The 23,920-nt window shown below is 48.5% G+C and overlaps 3 protein-coding genes across 3 annotated transcripts; 1 reads left to right on the forward strand and 2 right to left on the reverse strand.

Moving 5' to 3' along the window:
- Positions 1-1,499: 1,499 nt before the first annotated feature.
- On the reverse strand, positions 1,500-10,480 carry NCLIV_050400 (hypothetical protein; the record flags this gene model as incomplete). The annotated part of the gene is made up of 15 exons (XM_003884593.1): positions 1,500-1,670; positions 2,139-2,418; positions 3,008-3,080; positions 3,482-3,608; positions 4,140-4,252; positions 5,073-5,214; positions 5,491-5,599; positions 5,888-6,027; positions 6,498-6,566; positions 7,051-7,123; positions 7,459-7,597; positions 7,881-8,232; positions 8,727-8,820; positions 9,295-9,465; positions 9,774-10,480. The coding sequence occupies 15 exons, from the start codon at positions 10,478-10,480 to the stop codon at positions 1,500-1,502; spliced, it is 2,760 nt and encodes a 919-aa protein (XP_003884642.1).
- A 3,913-nt stretch (positions 10,481-14,393) lies between these two features.
- NCLIV_050410 (putative autophagocytosis associated protein) lies at positions 14,394-20,063 on the forward strand (the record flags this gene model as incomplete). Its single annotated transcript, XM_003884594.1, has 9 exons — positions 14,394-14,755; positions 15,249-15,375; positions 16,137-16,353; positions 16,869-16,882; positions 17,423-17,476; positions 18,096-18,156; positions 18,769-18,857; positions 19,363-19,487; positions 19,889-20,063. The coding sequence occupies 9 exons, from the start codon at positions 14,394-14,396 to the stop codon at positions 20,061-20,063; spliced, it is 1,224 nt and encodes a 407-aa protein (XP_003884643.1).
- Positions 20,064-21,442: 1,379 nt separating this feature from the next.
- NCLIV_050420 (conserved hypothetical protein) lies at positions 21,443-23,290 on the reverse strand (the record flags this gene model as incomplete). Its single annotated transcript, XM_003884595.1, has 2 exons — positions 21,443-22,164; positions 23,047-23,290. 2 exons carry the CDS (start codon positions 23,288-23,290, stop codon positions 21,443-21,445), a joined length of 966 nt encoding a protein of 321 aa, XP_003884644.1.
- Between the last annotated feature and the right edge of the window lie 630 nt (positions 23,291-23,920).

Raw genomic sequence — 23,920 nt, forward strand, 5'->3', positions numbered from 1 at the left:
CATTTTGTCGACGAGGGCTCGCCTCCGCCTTTTGACAAGCAAAACAGAGAGCGTCCGTGTTTCGTGAAGAACGCAATCGGGACTAAAGTTTCCAGTGCGGCTTTTGACACCTTTCCGCACTCTAGCATCAGAGCTCCCGAACGCACATCCGTGTCACGTGAGATCGGTAAGAAGCTAGGAACAGAGCCGCCGAACCGTTTGCAGTGGAAAAGGTTCGACTTCCGGCCCCGCGAGGAAACCGCCAGAAGGTCTTCTTAAGCTTTATCGTGGTGTTCCGGCGACGAGAAACTGCGGAAAGCAACAGCGAGAAGGCGACTCTACGGGCTTCGCCGTGAAGCCTTCTCTTGGTGAACGCCTCCCTTTTTACAACGAGTTTCCCGAGATCGCCTGCCGCGCAAAGAGCAGAGACGCGTGTTCCAGAGAGTCTCTTCGCGATGGGAATCGGACACCCTCGCACCACGAGGGAGAAAAACGTTTCCCTTTTTTTTTCGAACGTGGCTTCTCCGGAGGATCCTCCTCGTTCTTCGCCTCGAACCCAACACGTGAACGCATGTCTGGTCCTCGTTCGATTCTTTCCGCTTTTTGCGGCGGCGGGGTAAACGCAGCCGAAACGCTGCCGAATACTGAGAGGAAACAGCGGAGGTTCCTCAGGTTTTGAAGTGTCTCATCAGCGAAGGTCTCAAAACAGTGGCAAAGAGAGAAGACTCGCGCCGGGACAGATATCCCTCAAAGCGATGTAAACGAATTTTTGCGTACAAAGTTACACGTAGACAAGTTCACACTTTCCCTGCATAGACCGTTGTCACGTCGACGAAAAGAAAATGGATCTGCTTAGCTTGGTCTTTACCTTTTTCTACTAAAAAACCACCTACACAGCCCGGAGTCAAGATTGGCGTCGATCAGGGAAGACGAAAAGGCACACATGCGCGACAGGCGTCTTGCATTTTCCAGAATCCCAAAGTTTGCGTGGCAAAAAGCATTGACACGACGTTTTCCCGAACCCAGAATTCAGCAGGGGCTAGGGATAAAGGCATCTATACGCGTCGCGGAAAACCACGAAAAACCACACGCAGTTCGTGATTGGACTTCCCCCCCCAAGCACAGTCTTGCCACTCCGAGAAAGGAAAGGAAGACAAAGGAACCCGCGACAAACAAAAGAGAATCCGCGCGAAGACGTTCTGGTCTTTTGCTGTGTGTCACTCAACGAGAGAGACCCCTCAGATCGCAGAGAGATCCAGATTTGTTCGCATGCAGATCAGGATACGCGTACACCTATACATGCATGTAGACGTAGAGAACGTTTTTCACTAAAACCACCAGTAAGACGGAGATCTGGGCAAAAGCAAGATGCATGTGACCCAGGAGAGAGGCATCTTCCCATGCCGAGTGCTTGTACAACTATGCATAGGCATATATACATGTATATCGACATATATACATGCACCAAGATATCTATATTTTTGATATGGGAGAGTCGGAATACGTTGTTTACAGGGGACTCAGGGGAAAGGAATGTTCAGATGGTGAAAAGCAGTTCGGACGAAATCGAGACGATGTTGCGTCTGTTCTCCCACGCGCCGAAACAGAGGCGCAGCCGCGACGACTCTCTGTTTAATCGACACTTCGTCCATCCACGAGTCGTACTTGGAACAGATGCGGAAGATCCACTCCTACAGAAACAGCCAAGGAAACGAGCACAGCTTGCGAAAAAACGTCTCTCCCTCAATGCGCCTCGCACGCGCAGACTTGCCCATATGTCGCGTTGCAGGCAAATCAAAAGAGACTGCCCAGTCTTGAAGCGCGACGCGTGAACAAGGCTCTGCACTTCAACGCCCCCCTCGTTTTTCCGTCTCCGATACCGTCCCTCAAATCCACCGCAACGTGAAGGCACATTCCCCTTATGCTTACACACACATACACAGTTATAGACACACAAATTCACACCTACATACATACATATGTGTATATAGGTATATGCGTATATAGGTATATATGTATATAGGTATATATGCATATATACACACATGTATATATACACACATGTATAGATACACACATGTATAGATACACACATGCATATATATATATATATATATATATGCGTATATGTATATGATTGGTGGATATGTGCTCGATACCTCTAGATTTGCGTCGGCGAAAATGTCTTGAAAGGAACGTCCCTGTTCATCGAGCGCTCTGTGTTCGGCGAGAAGAAGAACCGTTTCCGCCTTCGTGTTCCCCATGAATTCTTCAGCTTTCTCGCCCATGCAGCTGCACCGAAGCGAACCCGTTAAATCCATCAGCGACATGTTCAGCATGTACGTGTGGTTCGGCTGCTCGCATTGCTTTCGACAACTTGGACACTGCCAGCAACCCGTCACCTCCTCGCTCATCTTCTTCCGACAGTCGGGGCACGCCCTGAAAACACAGCGGGTCCACCGTCTCACACCTGCTCATATACACATGTATATCTCCATCTGCATACATATATATGTACATACATACATACATACATATATGTACATATGTGCATATAGACACAGACATATAGATACAGACACAGACATATAGATACATACATACATACATACATACATACATACATACATACATACATATATGTACATATATGCATATAGACACAGACATATAGATACAGACACAGATATATAGATACAGACATATACATATAGATACATATATATACATATAGATACATACATATATACATATACATACAGACATATAAATACAGACATATAAATACAGACATATACATACAGACATATACATATATATATACATATACACATATTTTCCCAGGCAAGCACGTAGGTATATGTAGACAGGAATTCAAATGCAGGCTGCTTGCTTTTGAAAAGGTAAGGCAACCAGGTGGAAGTCCAAAGGACTGCATCTGTTTTCAGAGGCATGGAAACGAGAAGACTCTTCCACAGAGCATTCCACAGAGGACAAGCAGCAGATGCTTTCCCCGGCGACTTCTTACGGCCAGGAAAAACGGTCGTCTCCAATGCGCTCTAGGAGGGCGCAGGAAGTCGCGTAGACGCCTTTGTCAGAGACTGCGGGGGAAAGCGCCAACGAAGAAGCAAAGGAAATCTTTTGTTCTTTCTCAGCATTCTCATTACTCGACTCCATTTTTCTCTCGAGCCGGCGTTTCTTATCTACCCATACGCAACATCTGTGAGTAGACAAAGATGCACACCTGTGTGTGACAGGCACCGGTGCACACGTGTCTACAAATGCGTGTACATACACTTGACTTCGTAGTCGAATATCACACACGCAGATCCATATCTATCTATCTCTCTCTCTATATATATATATGATATTTAATTATTTATATGCATTTATATCTATATACAAGAGTACAATCACGCGCACGGTCAGATGGGCCAGTCCGTGGGAGTCGCTGTTAAGTGCATGCATGGATTTCAAGGAGACGGTTGGAGAGCAGACTTACGGACGGAAGCTTCAGCCTGAGCCGCTTCTTGTGCAACTTGTTCAAGAGATTTTAGGATTTCTTTGCGACCGACGCCCAAGCCCCCACCGCCTGAAATGGAGGCGAAACTCCCACGCTGACTTCCTTCCTGGACGGGGAGACGGAAAAGGCACACATCCGACAGGGAGAGACAATGTTTCGCGAGACGTTCCTGACAAAACGTCCGCCACGCACCTTCCCCATACTCACAGAGAACGGACACAGACGCACCGGTCCTTCGCACACACTTTGTCTCTGCAAAAAACGTGTCTAGGCGCTAGATGGAACGGAAAGGCGCCGCACTCTTTTCTCAATTTTCAAAGCCCTTTCTCAACCTACAGCCTGCATCTAAAGGCACCTGTATCCCTCCAGATATATGCTTTTCTGTCTCTCCCGCGATCGAGCTATCTATCACGATCTTTGTCTGTCTAGGTATCTAATTTATATACACCTATATACATATACATATATGTCTTTATATATGTCTTTATATATGTCTTTATATACGTCTGTATATATGTATGTATCACTATCTTTGCCGATCGCTCTATCTACAGATATCGCTCTCTAGCACGATCTCAAAACCGCCCTACATAAAAGGCGGTAAATATGCGAGTGTTCTTTCGAAAAGAAAACCTACGCGGTTCCACCAGTCTTGGAGCTCGGCGGATCGGTTGCCGTCTGGGAAGAGTTCAATGCGCGTGTTGCCCTGCGAGTCCAGTTTCTTTCCATTCCAGTCTCCGACCTTCACAGCTGAAAGAAAGAAAAAGAGGACGTCGTAGGCGTGCTTAAGAACCCAAATACACACCCTTGGAGAGATGAAGCACACGATGTACAGGACTAGAAGAGGGACAATCGGGAAACCAAAGACAAGGTAAAAGAGAAAAAAATCCCTGGGGGCGTGTGTGTGTGTGTGTGTGTGTGTGTGTGGAAGATGATCCCTCCCCCTTTGGCGGCAACTGAAGAAAAGAGGCCGGAAAGGGACCCGACACAAAAGGCAGTTTTATAGGGCGAGAAACATCCTTCTCTTTACAAAAACATATATAGAGCAATGCGTGCAGCGGCAGAGTTTTAGCAGGATCCTTGAAAACATGTGAACACATCAACACCAAAAAAACCAACGACACGCATCTATCGGTCTCTCTATATATGCATATATATATACATACATACACATATTATGCATATGCATATTAACAAATAGACTTACATAAATGAATACCGGCGCCGAACGGAAATCAGGCAAGCGCCTACAGGGTATCTCCTCATTGGTTTGTGGGACAGGTGTTTTCCAAGAAATGCGGTTGACACAAGCGTTCAACTACACACTCCCTGGCCCTGAAAAAGCCTTCGAGAGCGGAGACTCGAATTCTTGTCTCTTGCTCTCTGCATAACTTTCTTTCTCTTTCCGTCCGAATGCATGCATTACTATCCATCTCCGAATATACAGATATATATATATATATATATATATTATCTAAAGATATCTGTGTCCATTTGAACAAACATAGACGTAACTGGAGCTATTTCTTGATGGTCTGGGGTACATGCAGGAAGAGAGCCCTGGACGTACATTTGAAGAGAACGATTGGTTTTTGACTGAGTTGGTCCTCTGGAATCGTTTCTGTTTTGTCTCCCCAGAGCGTGAGGGCGAGAGAGCGGCCGCCTTCGTCGACAAGAAAGACATCTCGCTTCGGTTTCTGCTGGCCTGTGGACTGAGCGGCAGAAACACAAAAAACAGAGGAACCAAAACGAGTGAGCACGCAGATCCAACACACACACGCACACGCGGACACAGCTAAATCTCTTCCTCTCGCCAAATATACGTACTTAAACCGACACAAATAAACACATATACATATATATATATATATATTTATCTGTATGTGTTTTTTTTATGTGTATAGAACATCCGGAGCGTTGCCAGGAGATGGGAGAGCGCTCCGTATTCTTCGCTGCCACGTTTTGAGAAATGCGGGGCTGAGACGTACCTTGATGGTAATCGATTGAATAGGCCGATAGTCGTGGACGATCGCAATCAGACTGACTGTCGAGTTCACCTCCTTCTCCTCGATTCCGCGAATGTCCACCAAGTCTGCCCTGAGAAAACGCAAAAACAGAGAGTGCGTCCGGCCCTCCACACCCGCCTTAACACGAAAATATATCTAAATGCATAAATCTACATAAATGTGAAATCTATACATGTGCGTATAAGCAAGGTTAGAAAGTTGGGGATCTGTAGCTTTACACGTTCGCACGCGCGATGAGGGAGATCATTCACAGGTAGACCTTTGTCTCTTTATAGCTTTGAAGCTTCCAGGGGTTTGCCAGCACCGAGACTATAAAACGGGGCAAAAGAGTTGAAAATACGACGCGGAAGGCCAATACCTGGAGATGGAAGGGATGTCCGCGCCTGGTTCCGCCTCGACAATCGAAGATTTTTCGTCAAACGTGAGCTCGTAGTCGTGGCGTGTATGATTGAAACGAGGGTTCTTCGGCTTTACTAATCCTCCACGAAAATAGTAAACCTGAGCAAACGCATGCACATCCAGAGAAGCGAGACGAGACACAATCGGCACAGAGTTCCACACCGAGACGTCCGCAAAGATGATTTTTCTATAAGAGCGTGCAAACAGGGGCAACGACTGGACAGCAGATTTGCGCCGGAGACTCCTGCCAGATAAAACAGGCAAACACCCCGAGCCCAACCAAATAAACAAAGCATGCGCATGTAAGTATCTCTCTCTAAGTATATATAGATATATAGATATAGATAGGTCGATATCGGTTTATACATATATATATAGATATATATATTTACATTCCCAGACAAAAATAGGCAGATGGTGACATATACAGACAGGGAGAGGCAGATATGAGTAGAAGCGTTGCTGTTGTGGATAGAGAGGATCATTTTCAAATGGGTGACGACAAGCGAGAAGAAAAACGCGACGCGCTTGAGGCCGCGGGACACTTGAGGAATGGCCGTTTTGTTTACCTTTCCCTCTTGAAGGACATTGTACCATTTGTCGACTGCGGAGTTGAAAAAAGTCGCTCGAATTTCGCCCTGCATGCGCCACGGCAGAGCCACCCAAGGTGGTGAGAAAAAGAAAAACACTCTCTCGCGTCTCGGCACGCGATTCGCCTGGAAACGAGAATGATAGAGACGGGGATGCAATCGATCTGGTTTTCCGAGGCAATACGCAACTTTTTCGCGCTTTTCCTCCTTTCATAACAGGGGTGATGGAGGACACGCTCGTCTTCCTTTTCGTTTCCTGTCTGCCTCTCTCCCTCCAGTGCTTCATCTTTCCCTCTCCACGTTCCTCCAGTTTTGCGTTGCGCTGCCTGGGTGCGCTGTCTGGGTACTCGCACAACTTTGTGTAGCGCCGGCTCAGCTTCCAGAGAAATCTCATTTTTGTCTGTCGCATGCAGCGTCAGGTTCGGTGGATATGTCTGGTGTGGCACATCACAGGTGCCCCACGAGAGAACGGCAATAGCGGAAGGAGAAGAGAGACAAGGAAAAGAAAAAGGACAAGACGTCAGCGTCTCACGTCTTTGTCTTTCAACTCGACATTGAAGAGCTGTCCAGGCCCGCGGGCGCCGTTGTATTTTCGAATGTCTCCCCTAGACGGAAAAAGAAACGGAAGAAAAGCGGAAAACCGTCGCTCGGGGGAGAGATTCACCAACTCAACACACGGAAAAGACTGGAGAGAATTCCTGATACTCCCCTCAATCCGGGAGACGAAGAGCGAAAAAGAGAACAAGGGAGAGACAAGAGAGAGAGAGAGAGAGAGAAGAGAGAGAGACAAGAGAGAGAGACAAGAGAGAGACAAGAGAGAGGAGAGAGACCGAGAAAGAGACCGCGAAAGAGACCGAGAAAGAGAGAAAGAGGAAACACGGGAGCCAGAGAGAGGGACACTGTTCGCGTCCCTGTCTCTCAGGGTCTTGCGGCGCCTTACTTGACATCGACGCGAGCCCTAATCGTCCATTTGGCGACATAGGCCGTTAAATCTTTGAGAGGAATGAAACTTTCTGCCCCCATCGGCCGCAGCCCGAGGTGGCCTTGTTGCGGCTGCCCGAGGACTGGATAGGGTGTACCTACACCGCAAAGAGGACACGAATCACCAAAGGGTCGCGGACTAGCCACGCGCCTTCTCGAGTTTCGAAGGCTCTTCCCCTCCCTCGCGTCCCTGCGCATGCTGGCCGCTGCCTTCTTTGCTATGGCAGCCGTCTCGCGCTTTCCCTACGTTCTCAAAAAGCACTCGTTCCCGTCGTCTCTCTGTTTCTCTCTCTGTTTCCCTCCTCTCCTGTTTTTCGCCCTCTCCAGATGAAGTCATAGGGCGCGTCCCCCCCTTGTCTCTCGCTCGCGCTCTTCTCTCACTTCGGTGACTCGCCGCACTCTGGTGTCTCTGCGGCCCTGCCTGATTGTCTCCGCCGTGGGGGTGCTGTCCATACACCTGGCGGCCAGGAAGGCCTCCTGCGGGCTGCAGTTGTTTCTCGGGGGCTCTCGGATCCTGTCCACTTGCGAGGTTCCGCGAATCTCTGAGAGCTCCAGTAGCTGCCTCGGATTCACCCGCCGGCTGCGGAAACGGAGTCTCTGCCGATATACAGCCGTCTCGAGAAACAGGAGGATGCGGCTGCGGATGAGAAGGCTGATGAGGAGGCTGATGCGCAGGCGGTTGATGCGAAGAGGGAGGAGGCGCTCCTCCTTCTGGGAGAGAAGGAAACACCACCTGAAGAGAGGAAACGAGACGCGAGAAGAGCACTGCAAGATGTCTCCAGAGCCGAAAGACATCTTTTGAAAGTGTCGGAGTCGTCTGTTCCCACATGCGGTGTATCCCCTCCTGGGAACAGAGGCGAAGCGAGGTCTCCGGGAGGCACACGGGGACACAGCGATCTGTGCAAAGAACAAGCGACGTCCAAAGACAGAGCAAACTCTGGCAAAAGAAACAGAAACCGGAGTGAAGGGAGACGGAAGCTGCCGAACAAGATGGAAAGAGAGAAGACAGAGAGAAAGAGGACGGCGAGAAAAGACGAAACAGCAAAAGGCAGAAACAGGTGTCCCGGAAACAGAGAGAAGGCGAGTGCGGAGAAGCGCGATCGCCTGAGACGTTGCGCAAGGCGACTGTGTGTAGGGAAACCTCGCATCGCCACTTTAGCCGAAATTTGAAAACGCCGAGAAGGCCACGCAGCCTCGCGTCTCAAGATCCCGCACGGAGGAACGCACCTCCGGTCGCCTTTGCGTTTGCAGTCGCTCCGCAACTGCCTGGAAGTTGTGGGAAATGACTTGGAAGGCCCGAGCGAGAATGATGTGCTTTCCTCTGAAAAACAAATCGAAAAAATCAGTGGTCCAGAAAGGGGGGGCAGAAATTCAGCACGAAAACAAACACGATCATCGCACGCCTCACACGAGACATGTCTACGGAGATTGCGTCTGTCTGTACACTGAAGCAGAAGACAGAGACAGAAAGAGACATGGAAGGGGACATCCAGATGCAATGCATATCCTCAGTCTTCGGCATCGACGTATATTACATAAAAAAGATTGTGTCAGATGAGAGAGAGGAGATAACCAGAGACACAGGAATTGCTGAAACGCTGAACCTTGCATCTGGGAGCACAAACATGTATAAAAATGTATATTAAGTTTATAGGTGTCGGTTTGAGATACATACATATAACTTTATATACATGAAACTATGGGCTTGTTGATATTATCTATATATTTGTATATATGTATATTTAGGGGCCAATGCGTTGGACAGTGGTGGGAAAAGATGTGTTGCGGAACTGACCGGGGTGTTCTGGTGATGCTGATATTTCCCAGACGAATCACGCAGCCGGAAAGGGCGAGAGCGGCAGCGTTAAGGCCCTCTTCAGTCGGCGGCTCCGAAGCGCCTGGCGGGAGAGGTGGAAGCTGCGTGGAGGCGATCCGACACCAACTGACCCCGTCCGAAACGGTTATGCTGAAAAGGACAAGCAAATCAGGAAACGTCGTTCACACGCATGCACATATATGCATATATATATATATATATACATATATACAAGTATATGTCTTGAACAGGTGTCGAAGGCACGTACGTACGAATATATACATACACATATATCCATATATATACACACATATATGCATATGTATATATATATATATATATATATGTACATGTATGTAGATGGGCATTGTGCACATTGGGTATGTGCAGATCTCCAGTTTTCGTTTTGGCATGGTGGGTTTTGAACTCGTGTTTTCCAGGTCTGCCGTATGTCTCACATGGTTTTGTTTTTTGCGTGGAGAGCGGCGAGGCAGAGGAGACAAGGCTCGACAGGATCCACGAGTTGCAGCAGCTCCTGCGCAGAAGGACAGACGCCGCCCTTCTGTCGTTGGAGACCGAAGGCCTTGTCAGCAAACTTCACGAGGAACGCGAAGGAGACTTGCGGAGGGAAGTCTGGGGGCGGGGTTTCTGAAAAAGACGAGTCGGCATCGTGACCGGATGGACGATCGGACGCAAACGAAGGCGGATAAGGCTGTTGATAAGACGAAGACGGAGGCTGATTGTACGAGGAAGGAGGTGCGTTGTAAGAGGAGGAAGGTTGTGGATTGTAAGAGGACGAATGTTGTGGATTGTAAGAGGACGAATGTTGTGGATTGTAAGAGGAGGAAGGTTGTGGATTGTACGAGGAGGAAGGTTGTGGATTGTACGAGGAGGAAGGTTGTGGATTGTACGAGGAGGAAGGTTGTGGATTGTAAGAGGACGAAGGTTGTGGATTGTAAGAGGACGAAGGTTGTGGATTGTAAGAGGACGAAGGTTGTGGATTGTAAGAGGACGAAGGTTGTGGATTGTAAGAGGACGAAGGTTGTGGATTGTAAGAGGAAGGACGAGAAGCGTAGGAAACTGCGTTTTGGTTGTACGAAGAAGAGAAAGGAGGATTCATGTCACTGCCTCCTGCAGCTCCGCTAGAGGGGTGAAGAGGCGGCATGATGGCGACCTCGAGAAGACAGAATTTTATTGCCAAGCACAGGAGAAGAAGCGAAAAAAAAGAGAAAGGAGCACGACAGCAGAGCCAAGGGGGACAAAGAGGAGAGAACGAAAGAAGAAGGAGAAAGTGGGGAACAAACACCCTTGTCACACGCAAATAAGAGACTCCGAGACGAGACACTCAGCCAATGGAGAGAGTTTGCCAAGGGAACTTGTTTCTCGCGCGGAGAGAGGATCTGCGCTTGTCTCTGAAGAACACCCCCAGTCTGTCATGTGAGCCTTGTGTGACGGCGCGAGACGACGGAAGAAACAGATAAATACGCACACCGAGGGCTCGGCGGGCATCTGGAAAGCAAAATCTGTGTGCTTTCTCTGCCTCCCCGGATTTTCCACAGGAGGCGGAGACAGGAAGCCGGTCTCGGCAGAGGTTTCGACGTTCCGAACTTCAGTGTGAATGACATTTCCTCCTTTTCACTTCTTCTCTCTGTCTCTTTGTCTCTTCTTTTGCCTTTCTTGAGACTGTCTTGTCAAGAAAAGATTCCTCGGAGATCCGCCATCCTGTTTCGAGACAAAAGGCCAGCGCGCGCGGCGGTTCGCAGAAGGGGGGCGAGAAGACCAGTGTGTCTCGGTGGAAAAAAGATTGTCGGAGCTCGGCGAGGAGCGGGCAGAAAGCTTTCCCGCGAGAAGGCGAGACGAAGGCCCAGAAAAGACAGAGCAAGGAAAAAGAAGCGAAAAAGGAAAACAAGAGCCTGAAAAAAGCGCGAGAAACCAAGACAAGGCACACACACAGGCTTGGGTGGAACAGCAGCACACACCGGGAAAAGTGAGAGGGCGCATGCCTGATTTTTCTCGGGAGAAACGAGTGTTTTCGACGCAGAACAAGAGAGGCAAAAAGGCAACGGAGAAGGACAGGCCTTCCATTACCGGTTTTAAGGACAGACTGTCTCCTTTCGTGCCTTTTTTGGTGGAAATGAAGAACGGAGAAACGACAAGTCTGGCCAGCTCGCGGAAGTCGTCGTTGGAGAAGACCTGGTAGTCTCGTAAATCTTTTTTCGTTTGGAATACGTAAAGTGGAAAAAGAAGCGAACGAAAAGTTCGTATCCCAGACATATATGGACAGCTGTACAGACACTACAAAACATTTTCAAGAGCGCTTCCACATTGACGCCACCGAGGACTGTTCGTGAGGCTCTGCACGGGTCACCTCTCGGCACCAAGTGTGTTGGATCTAAAAAAGGGAAAATTCAGGAAGAATGCCCAGTGTCACGGCCCTGCAAGTCTCCCTGTAACAAGTGTACATGTATACACGCGTGCGTAGACACAGATTGAGAGATACACCCAAAGTAGGGGGAGAAATGACCACACACATGTATGGAAAAATGTGGTGGGATAACTCATCTCTCTATCCACTTCACATAACTCTCTCTCTCTCTAAATATATATATATATATATGCGTATACATACATATTTCATTCTGTCCATATATGTGGATGCATGCAAATATAGATACAGGTGTATCCCGACATTATATATGTATATATATACGGAATATATTTTGTGTCGGACTCAATATTTCTGCTTCTCTCTGTTTTGGACGATGGAAAAGAATTTTTGTTGCGCGTGAGACAGCAATGGCGACAGCGTTCACAGGGTGGGCGATTTGTCACGGGAAGTGGCTATGCTTCCCTGTAGATTTCCATTTCCAGAAAAGTGTTCCTCATGTGTTTAACGGTGAGCCGCACGGTGCTTTCGACGCTGTCTTCTTTTATCTGCTTTCTACTGGAAATGACAATCCCAGGCAATAGAGAAAAGAGGATCCCATTTCCACGCCCAGTACTCTCCACCCCTTGTGTTGACACGAAAAAACTAGAATTAAGCACATCTTTCGATACCTTTATGTCACATAGATAAAAGCAGGCGTAGACAGTACATATATATATATATATATATGTATAGTTATATATAGAAGTACATCTGTAGATATAGGTGTATGTAGATATATACATATATACATATGTATTGGTAGAGACCAGTGAAGCTCTCGGAGAGGCTGATACGTGTATCACGCTAGCCAGCGTTTTGAGGGAAAGATGCATGCATTTTAATTGTTCTGTTATTTATAGACAGCGTTTTGAGGGAAAGATGCATGCATTTTAATTGTTCTGTTATTTTGGCGGACACGCCAGTTGCACTGTGCTGGGAGATTTGAAACCTCCCAATCCCCCATTTCGCGGCTTTCCCAGGTGTTCAAGACCCCCCAGAGGCAACCCCACAAATTGTATGCCAAAGAAGATGCGGATTTTCACGCAGTGGCTGTTGATGTGCATAGATATATGCCTATTTATAGATACATGTATACATGCAAATACACATATACTCATGTATATATGCACGTTGATTCTAATCGAGGAAAATACACTTATCCTTAACATATATATATATATATATATACGTATTTACGTGTAGGGATATACGTGTAAGTATATATGTACATATATTCCTGTGTATGTATTTGTGGATTGCTATGCCTTGCGTCAGGACTTTCACTTTTTAAAGTTACCTCTTTCCAGTGCTTGCTGGTTATGCGTGGACGTGAGAGGTTCACATTTTTCGTTTCTGGCCTTTGGTAAAATATCGAGATAGGAAACAGTTCCTGAGAGCGGCACAGGTGGCCGACAGAAGGTTTCTTTTGACCGTCTGTGGAAGACCAGAGCAATGATGGAAAAACAGGATCCTGTTGAGGTAGAAATGGTCGTTTCTTTCATCCGTGAGAAGGAAGGTAAAAGCTATAGATTGCCTTCCTCAAAGTTTTGGGACCATCTTTATCAGGGAAAAAGAGAAGACGAGCACTGCTTTCAAAAACTTCCCTCTCCGCCCACACAGAAGAGTCGATCTTTTCCATCTCTCTGTCTCTCCAGTGTGTCTCCTGTGTGTACACCAGGAGACGTCGGCTGCCTCAGTTGAAAAAAATAAAAACACTACAAAAACTCGCGCATATGTATCGATTTATGAAGGGTGTTCCTTTTTGTTTATTTTTTTCAGTTTCCAGGAGTTCGGTTTGCAAACTTGTTCTAAAAAAGAGAAACTGCAGCGAGACTTTGCGGTGTATTGACGGCGGCAGCTTTACGCCTTTTTTCTGTCTTCTTTTTTGCTGCGCTGGTTAGCTGGCCCCGTTTCTTTCGTCACCTCTCAAAGCAAAGCTTTTTCCTCTCGTGTCCGAGACACGCGTCCTTCTCTTTCTTCTCTTTCTTCTCTCATTTTCTTTCCTCTCTTCGTTTCTCCTCTCTGTTCTCTCGTTTCTCTTTCTTATCTCGCTCCTCGAGGCGAGAACCTCGCGGCTGCTCCACGAGGCACGGTCGCGCGTTTTCGAGTTTTTCCTGAAAAGGCTCTTTTTCTCTTAAAGAAATCGCGGATGCTTTCGTTTCTTGAAAGCCCCTTTGGCTTCTGCCACCCCCGCAGCGTCTCGCTTTTTCTCTCTCCGTCGTTCATCTTTTGAAAAAACACCGAAGGTAGTGTCTCAGACAACCGCGACGCAACGCTCTTTGTGTCGGCTGCACACGCTCCGCCTTCCGTGTCTCGCTTCATGCCTCACAGTTCCGAAAGACAACACTTTTCCTCAGTCTTTTTCTCTTTTTTCTTGGCCTGCCTCTTGCCGCCTTTTCTTCCACTTCTTTCCCTTCCTCTTTCCGTTTTCCTTCGTCTCTCGTTTTCCTCTGCCATCTCTCCCCTCCGCTTTGTAGCCACCCTGTGTGTCTTTGCGATCTCGTTTTTCGTTTGCTGTCTCTCCGTCCACGGCCTTCTCCACAGAGCAACAAAGGCGACTGCCTTGGAGGATAGGCATCGGTTTTTTGCGTCAGCTTTCCAGCTTTTTCCAGATTTCGCCCGAACTCCCTCCTCTTTCCTTTAAAGCAAGATGGCGCTTCCTCAAAACGCGCCCGCCGCAGCAGCGGGTGCGAGCCGTTCCCCCACGCGAGACAGTCCCAGGTCTCAGCCTGCTTCTTCTGTGACTTCTAAAAACACCAACGCCTCGGGAGACGAGGGCGTCTCTGCTCGAGAGAGAACTCCAGGCTCTTCTGTGTCGAGAAGGTTGACTAGCCTCGCGAGTTTGAGCGGCAGCAACGTAACCCATCGCTTGGCGGATATGGGCAGACACCTCGTCGCGAGTTTCACTTCAGCACCGACCGAGTCGTCTTTCCTTTCCAAGGGCACTTTGACGCCTCAGGAATTCGTAGACGCTGGTGACCTCCTCACCCACAAATTCCCCACCTGGCAGTGGTGAGAGAAGAAACGCACGGCTCTGAGGAGAGAACCTGCACTGCCTCCGAAGCCCCCGAGGAGGGTGTCCCAGTCACAGATAAAGAAATCGAAACGCGTGCGTTCAGGGTAGCCGCGAAGATACAATCGTCCAAGATACATTTTATTGCAGATGTTCGGTTTTTCGTGCTAGAGGGATACCTCTAATTATTGGCGTACAAATGTCAGTGCAACTGAGAAGCCAAAAGAGTATGTACGCAACAAACAACCGCACAACGTTACGCCGGGAAGGTCCCCACACACTCGCCGCCATGCCTGTCGAGGAGGTCGATACCGTCCATCTTCTCTCACCTTCCTGTGCCTGTCCATCCAGTGCTGATCCTCTGTGACTTTCTTTTTCCCCTCGCCTGCTTTCTCTCTTTCTCTCCCGTCTTCGTGACGCAGTCTACGCGTTGGAATCGCGGAATTGCGTTCTGGCAGCAAAGCGCTTTGTGTGGAAGTTCCCCCCCTTCAGGAGCGGTGCGGGTCCGTCTGGGAAGAGGGCATCGACCTGGCTTCCAGAAGACAAGCAATTTCTGATTACGAAGAATGTGCCTTGCTACCGCCGCGTCAGAGACATGGACGATGCTCTCAACTCGCGAGTACGCCCATCCCAACTTGAGACCAAACCGAGACACACTTTCACACGCGCGTCGTCCGTTCAAGGCATATCTGTCTTCATCTTTCTATCTGTGCCACGTGTACAGGGAACGACCAGCATGTACCCCTAAATGTACATATACATATACGCATATATATCTATATATATATATATATATATATGTGTGTCTATATATATGTATTGCTTTATATGTGGATGTATAGGGGTAGATCGATAGTTGTCCAGTCTGCGTCAGGATGAGAGACTTAACTCGTTCGCAGTTCACACACCACCAGCAAGACTCTTGTGACACACAGGTCTCTGCTTTGTAAATTATCCGTGTACCAATGTGCCGGATGCGGGGTATCAGTGAACATAGACACAAATAGGCAGTTTCAAGTTGTTCCGCCTACGATGGAGACTTCCCTAAGACTTCCGCAAGCGGTTGTTCTTTCCATTCTTACATCGTCAGACTGAGCAGTGCTGCGTATCTCGCCCCTTCCTACCTATATGTATATATATACATACATAACTAAATTGCGAACACATTTATATAGATTTATATGTATTTATATGCATGCATAAAACCCACACGTGTGCGGTCCTTTCTGCATGTAGACGTACGGTTGCATGTGCGTAGACGCATGTTTATTCATTCGGCTGGCAGGGAGAGACTGCGTGCTCGTCACTGAATTTTGTCGCAGTTTTGATTTCTCTTTTCACTTCCGAATGCCGCGCTTCTTGTCTTTCCTTTCCGTGCAGGTCGGTCACGACGCAGAAGGCGGATGGACGCTGCCTCTGTTAAATGACGAAGAACGCGAGGGGAGAGTAGACACCGGCGAGGCGCCTGACCTGACCCAGAGCATGCAGAGACTCAGACTGAATGCGGAGTGTGAACGAGAAGCCGAAGCCTCAACCCGGAAGACCCCGCCTTCCGTGGCTGCACACGCTGGACAAGAAACTGCCGCGGCAGATCGAGGTAAAGACGGAAAAAAAGACGCTTCGTGTCGCGCCCCGTCTCTCGATCTGCCCGGCTCCATTTCGTCCTGTCACGTTCATGCAGGTGAATGTTCTCGCATACACGGGTGGCGAGTCCTGTATTTATGTATAAGCATGCACAGGTGTATATGCATACGAGGTATACGTTTCCCCAAATGTACATCGCGTTTTGCACACGCGGCTACATCTATACATGTTTGAGTGCTTGCATGTCGGAGAACGACGCCGCAATCAGCGTTCGTCGCTTTCATGTGACAAAGTCTTGCAATGTTTCCCCTCTTTACCCAGTATAACAGTGTCTATATGTGCATGTCCGTATCCATATGTGGTTTTGAATGTGATTATGTGTATGTAAACATCATGCACACGCGTGCATCTATGGATGTAACAGTGCATTTCGCTCCACTTTCTCAGCCGGTTGAGCAGTTCTCGTTTTTCTCGACGGTCTTTCGTTCTCATTGCGCGCCCATCTTTGTGATTTTATCCTTCCTTCAGAAAGGAATCTCCGGGTGAGTCTCCCCTCCCGCGTCTCCAGGCACGAGAGCGATGGCCGCTGAAGGCCCCTGAAAATTTTCGCATTTGCATGCACGAGGCCGCAAGAACCTTGCCCGCCTTCGCGTTTTCAATTTCCACGCCTGTCCTCGTCTTTCTCCTCGCTCTGTCTTTCGTGTCTCTGTGACTTCTCGTTTCTCTGGATTTGCATGCTCCAAGACGCAACTCTCGCGGGACGGGACCTGAGTGTCTCTGTCTATCAGTATACGTGTATATATATGTATATCGATATGCAAACCTAAACATGCACATTTATTACCCTGCTGACGAAGAGATGCATGCATGTTTTTGGATCTACACAAGTGAATGTCGAAATGGGGTTCGGGTTGACTCATTTTTGTTTCTCAGCGGAGATTGTTGCATGCACGTTTCCATTTCTGCGTGTATGTTTAACTAGATATCTTTCAGGAAGGATCGTTTGCAAGGGTGTGCGTTGCTTGAGTCCTAGGAGTCCTCGTCTGAGGCTGTTTTGTGTGATCAGCCATTTCTTTTTTCAGGACGACGTGCCGGATTTAATAAACTTCTCTGACATTGACGGTCTCGTGCAAGAGGTGAGAATCTCCCTTGCAAAAAACAGAGAGGAAGAAAGCTTGGGAAAGAGGCTTCTTTGCTAGCACTTTCAACGTGCACTACTGAAGACAAACAAACAGTGCCATTCTGTGAATTACACCCCTTCTTCGAACCAAAGCGGTGTGTGCAGTGCAGCTGCATGCGCACTGATGCATGCAGGTGCCGACATGGGTCTCCCTCTGCAAGTGTTTTGATGTCTCCATGCTTCTGCCGGTATTTCTCTGCGTTCCACAATTCCGACAAAAATCCTACACGTGCATGCCCTTGGTTTTATTTATTTGTGGCTATATCTGTTCCAAAGTATAATGTGTTGAGAGGGAAAATGAAGAGGAAGGACAGTGTACGTACACCCCGCGTCCGTGGCGTATGGCACACCATACTCTGAGGTAGTCGACGCAACATATAAACAAATATATATATATATATATATATATATATTGATTTTACGCATGTTTTTTCGTTCGTGTGTGACGACTTGTTGCTCGTCCTAGTAAGGAAGTCGCTTGTCACTTTTCCCTTCGGCCCTGCCGTGCATATTTTTCGTTTCGTGTTTCGTTTCTTGCGACGCCTTTCCGTGATTTGCCTCCCTCGACGTTGCAGGACGACGATCCAGCCGCAGCCGAGGCACCTTCGTCCTTTGTGCGAAGTTCCGCCGATGCCGGTGCGTAGTGTTTCACTCTTCGCCAGTTCTTCGACTCAGACAGTCTACAGCGCAGCCCTTCCTCTCTGCAAAAATATATACACACAACTACATATATATTGATAGGGATAGATAGATATATGGGAGCGTGTGATCATATGTATGTATATATATATATATATGATATCTGGGTGAATGTGTGTGTTAAAAAAGGTGATTGCATGCATAGGGGACACTGCTTCTTCAGATGGAGACAAAGGCAGGATGAACGAATCCACAATTCGGTTTATTAAGAAATGTCTATCGATATTTGCATGTGCATATTTTTATATAAGACGGGTGCACGTGAACACTGTGTAAGAAAGACTCTGATTCCGTAATATCCGTAACATGTGTATGAGCGACCGTCGTTAGTTGGATGGTGTTCGGTCTCATCATAGTATTACACAAACGCATATATACTTGTAGATATACAGATACGTGTACGATAAATAAAATATATATATATGTTTGCATATATGTAGATATGTATATACTTATCCATATGCACCTGCGTATGGGGAAAAACATGCCTAATTTCAAGGGGCTATGCAAAGATGTGTAGTAACTTTCCTTTCTTTCCAACTGTGGCAGAGATCGTCGCCGCCCGGACTTACGACCTGAGTATTACTTACGACAAGTACTTCCAGACACCCCGCATTTGGCTTTTCGGCTACAGCGAGGTGAGGCCTCAGAGTCTTTCCATGCTTCTTTGTTTCGCCTGTGCACATATTTATTCGTGTGGACACATAGACCTACATGCATGTATATATATATATACATATATACATATAAAAGCATACTTAAATATGCATATACATTCGTATACATGCATCTGTGCACATACGTATGCCTAACTAAACCTACGCATATTTATGTATTTAAACACATCTATCTACATTATATTTATACACGTATATGCATGTGTATACGCACGGATTGTTACTCGAAGCACGGGACGTTTTGTTTCAAAGTTGGCTACCGCGATGTGGAATGCACATCTACAGGCACTTCTGAAAGTGTGTATACGCCTCTAGCTCTCCCGCAATAGGCGTATAATGTTTATATATGTATATGTGGATAGAAGGACAGCTAGGATAAGATCGACAGGAAATATGTCTGTGCGCTTGTAGGCGTTGAGTAAGAGGAAGAGTGTCTCGTAAGTTTTTCTGGTTTCTGGAATAACAGAATGGTGTGCCGTTGCTTCCCGAGGAGATTTTTGAGGATATTTTGACTGACTACGCGGCGAAAACAGTCACCGTCGACCCTCATCCGTGCACGGGTATTCCCACGGCCTCGATACACCCTTGCAGGTGAGTTTCAGGTCTCCTCTTGTTTTCAGGCTCCTCATCGACGCACTGCGGTGGCGTCTCTCTTCACCTACCTGCGCGGTTCTCTGCGTTTCGATTTAGAAAAGGATGTGTATGCATGCTTCCCACAGCAAACACGTCCATCCATCTCTTCTCTCACATACATACAGGCATATATATATATATATATATATATATATATATATTTATATGTATATGTATGAAATATATATGTATATGTATGTATGTTTGGTATCTTGTATCCGTAGTCTATAGTTAGTGGCGCGTGTGCCTGTGTGTCACTGTGTTTCGTTCGTGCGTTAGCGTGTGTGTGCACAGGGAAGAGCTGCTGCCTGCATTTCTCTGGCTGTTTGGCGTTTTTTCCTGTTTCGAAATCGGTGCAGGCACGCGAGCGTGATGAAGAAGGTGGTGGACAGCTGGTTGGAGAGTGGGATGAAACCGCGCCACGACCTGGCGCTGTTAGTGCTGCTTAAATTTGTGTCGAGCGTTATTCCCACCATCGAGTACGACTTCACAATGGATGTTGATATGTTCTTTCACCACACGAAAGAGAAGTAGACGGGGAAGACAGACGCGCCACAAAAAGGCCTTAAGCCTCTCTCGGCGGGGTGGGCTTTTTAGACGCGCTGCGTAGCCGAGGAAAGGCAGTTTTTTCTCCCTTCGCCGCGAGAGGAACGCCAAAAAGAACCATTTTCTTATCGCAAGGGATGCGGCCAGTTCGGTTCCCAGAGACGAGTCGGGGTTGCCCACCGTCAGATCGCAGAGGGGGCGAGGCGGAGAGACGGACCATTTCAGACTCTACAAAACAGTTTGAGAGTTCCCCTTTTTGTGCCGGAGAGGAGGGTTTTCACTAGAATGAAAGGAGAAGAGAGATCGGGGACGGGACAGCGAGAGAGGGAAAAGGGAAAACGAGGGGAACGGGATTCTCCACTGCCTAGGTGCTTCTCGCCGAGTTGTGTCACTCTTCCCATCGGCAGAGCCGTTTATTTGCCCTTTGCTTGTCGCTATTCACTTAACTGCGCTCCTGTTTTCTTAAATTCTCGTTTCTGCAACAAACCCGTATTCGCCGTCGCGTGGCCGGGTGTTCACGCTGAAAAGAACGAGACCAGCATCGATGCGAAAGATCTGCAAAAGAGTAGAGATATGTACTGCAAAAAAGATGGCAGTTTTTTCCTCTTTTTAGAACATCCGACAGTACACCTCTTTTCGTGTGGGCTTGATCGATTCTCTAGGAAAGGAGGTTCTCGCTGCATGCACTGAACGCCTGTTGCCTCGGTTCTCAAGATCAACACACGTTCCGCTCTAGAGCCGCGTAGACGGAAGTTGCATTTTCCGCTTCTTTGCCTTCCCAACTGGCCTGGAGAGAAGCGTTACAAGCCAGAGAGCGACGGGCTCAAATCGATCAAGGCCTCAAACAATTGGGCACCAGAAAAAGAGAAAAGACTTCTTTCCCCGCTCTGTGCGAAGGACGTTGGAGCGTTTCTAGTCATCACGAGATATCATGACATGCAATCATATATATATATATATATATATATATATATGCATACATTATGCAGTTGTGGAAACTTAGACGTTCGGATATATGCATTTCTTTGTAGTTAACTCGCCATTCGCTTCGCTCGGTTGACTTCTGACACAATAACAACAGGATGGAACGTCGAGTACCTGATTTGTGAATCAAGGGCGTTCATGACATCAAGATACATACATGTATTCGCGTTTTCTCCCTCGAAGAGTTTGTGTAGATAAGAGGCTCAAGCGATTCCCACAGTAGAGTGTATTTTCCAGAGTATCCGGTCGGACCTGTGGCCCCATTCCCCTGTTGACCACGTCTCGAAGAGACTCGTGACACTGTAGCATTTGCCCAGCTGTAGCACCCTCGTGGCGTTCGCTAGCTCGTCTTTTTGCCCTGGCTTCTTCTTCATTGCGGATCGTTACATCATGCCTGGGAAACCACCCATGCCCATCATCCCGGGTCCAGTCGAGGCTCCGTAGAACCCTGACTGCGACGAAGACCCTCCCGAAAACCACGCGTTCTGGTTTGTGAAGCCGCCCTGGACTTTCTGATGGACTGGCGGGTAAATCGGCATCGGAGTAGGAACGGGAGTTGGGTAAGGCATGGGCATCGGCATGGGCATTGGCATGGGCATCGGCACGGGCATCGGCATGGGCATCGGGGTTGGCATGGGCATCGGGGTTGGCATGGGCATCATGCTGAAACTTGCACTGAAACAGCCCTGAAGTTTGCATTTGTGGTGTTGGGGGGAGACCACCTCGTCTTCGGAGCCGTCGACAATCTTGAAATCGAGGGGTGTCCCTTTGAGGATGCTGTCCTGGAGCTCTTGCTTCGTCGTCTTGACTTCTTTCAGGTCTCCCGTCGCAGTAAGCAGCGTCACAGTGAAGTCCTCGCCATCTTCGCTCGGTCGCCACCCTATCACGGGAAGACCGTCGGAGTCTTTTTCCGGAATCGGCACAACGCTCCCGTTGGGAAACACGCGCTGGCCCTCGCTGTTCAGTTCCGCCAGGGGCATGTACGAAGGAAACGCGTCACCGGTCGCTGGAGCGTCAGCAACGGGCGACGCAGGGAGAGCAGACTCGGCCGTTTCGAGGTCTTGCAGCGCTCTCAGCGAAGCGGGTTCTTCGCCAGAGGTACCGCCTGCAGAGACAAGAAGATCGACAAAGACACAGTGAAAAGACAAACCAGAGCGTCGTTTCTTTGTACGAGGGGGGTGTGTGGAGGAGGCGGGCACCGGAGGTTGTGAAAAAACACGGTTTTTGATCTCGCGTGAGCGGCGCCTCGTCGCCGGCGACTCTCCAGGCGGAGCAGAGAACCCAGGAAGACAGGTCAGAAAGGCAAGACACAGCTTTCAAACGGCAGAACGCCAAGAACGGAAAGCGCGTCGGCGGAGTCTGTTCGACACACCACCACGCCGACACTTCTCCGTGATTGCTGGATCCGTCGCTGCTCCGGGATCCAGAACCTATGGGTTGCCTCGCTTTTCAGACGGGCGCGTTCAGAACATACAGAGTAAGTCCCAAACAGACACCGCGAGATAGATCTGTATCTGGTTGCACATCTGGAGGTAAGCAATCCTCTCGTATTCAAGGGTACACGAGGCAACGCGAGAGTCTCTTTGCAGAAAGCGACCGGAAGACGTGACGCTGTCATTCAAGGGAAGAAAGGAACGTGGACTCCCGCCGCCACCCGAACCGCCAAAGGGAAAGGAGATTCCGACGCAGATTTTATATTACGACTAGGAAGCATTTCCAGGTAGGAAACTGCGTTTACCGGATGCCGTTCGCCCGGAGAGGTTGCCTATCAGAGACCTGTACGCGACACTGTGAAGACAACTCTGTTCGCCTGTGCTATCACCACCGGAGACCGCCAAACACAGAACCTGTCTAGTGGCTTCAACAGGGAATCCACCCTGACTTGTTTTCCACACTCCAAGCAGACAGATGCAGGTCACCCGAGGTTCGGCATCTTTGAGCGAGGCAAGTAGCGTTTTCGCATGTGCTAACGGATCTGTTGTCTTACGGATGCGCCAGTCGGCGTCCAACAGCGCGGCCACGTCCCCCGATTCCTCGAGACGGCGTGCGTTTTCCTCCTCTCCACTCCACAACTGACTTGCTTCGCTTGAAATGTCTAGACTCTCATGGCTGCTGTCGAGCGCACTGTCTCGGAAAGAAATGGCCGAACAGAACACACCGCCAAATCCCGGGCGCAGCACGGCCGACGCCGGTAAACAAACCAACAGACATAGGAGCGTTCGTCGCTCCATTTTGGGATTCCAGGTGTGTCAGAGAACCGAGGCACAACGCAGTTTCCGAGTTCCTCTTCCAGATGTCCTGGCAAATGTGTGTGCCCCTGTGGGCCAGCAGGTAAACGGACGCGAGAAGAACGACGAGCTCTCGAAGGAGAAGACGTTTTTGTGCACAAGGACTTCACAAAATTGTGCCCAGCACCGCGCCGAACAGACACAAGTCTCTTCCAGTTTTGGTAGGAGCCCACTTCCCGTATCCAAAAACCTCTTTTTGGTCCCACAGGGGAACGGTGGTCCTGCGGGGAGCTCTGTGCTGAAAGTAGCTGTAGATGCGTGTCCGTGTACATACACCACTAGAATACATCTATATGCAAAGGTTTTTCAGAGCAACCTAGGGAAGGTAGTTGTGAAGAAGCGCGTATACCAACAGAAAATCTAGTGGTAACACGACCAAGCGGGGGGTTCGCTGGGAGACGCGCGGTAGCAGGGACAGCAAGACACGTGTACTTCTTACAGAAGGCAGAGACACTACTGAATCTTTCCAATCTCGTTCTGCACAACTTGTGGAAGGCAAAAACAGCCCAACTTTCGCAAGGAAACATCCTGCGTAGTCGGAGGCCGCCGCAGGGTTTAGGCACTTTGCCACGA

This window comes from Neospora caninum, chromosome X (assembly GCF_000208865.1).
Source record: "Neospora caninum Liverpool complete genome, chromosome X".
In the NCBI taxonomy this organism is placed as follows: domain Eukaryota; phylum Apicomplexa; class Conoidasida; order Eucoccidiorida; family Sarcocystidae; genus Neospora; species Neospora caninum.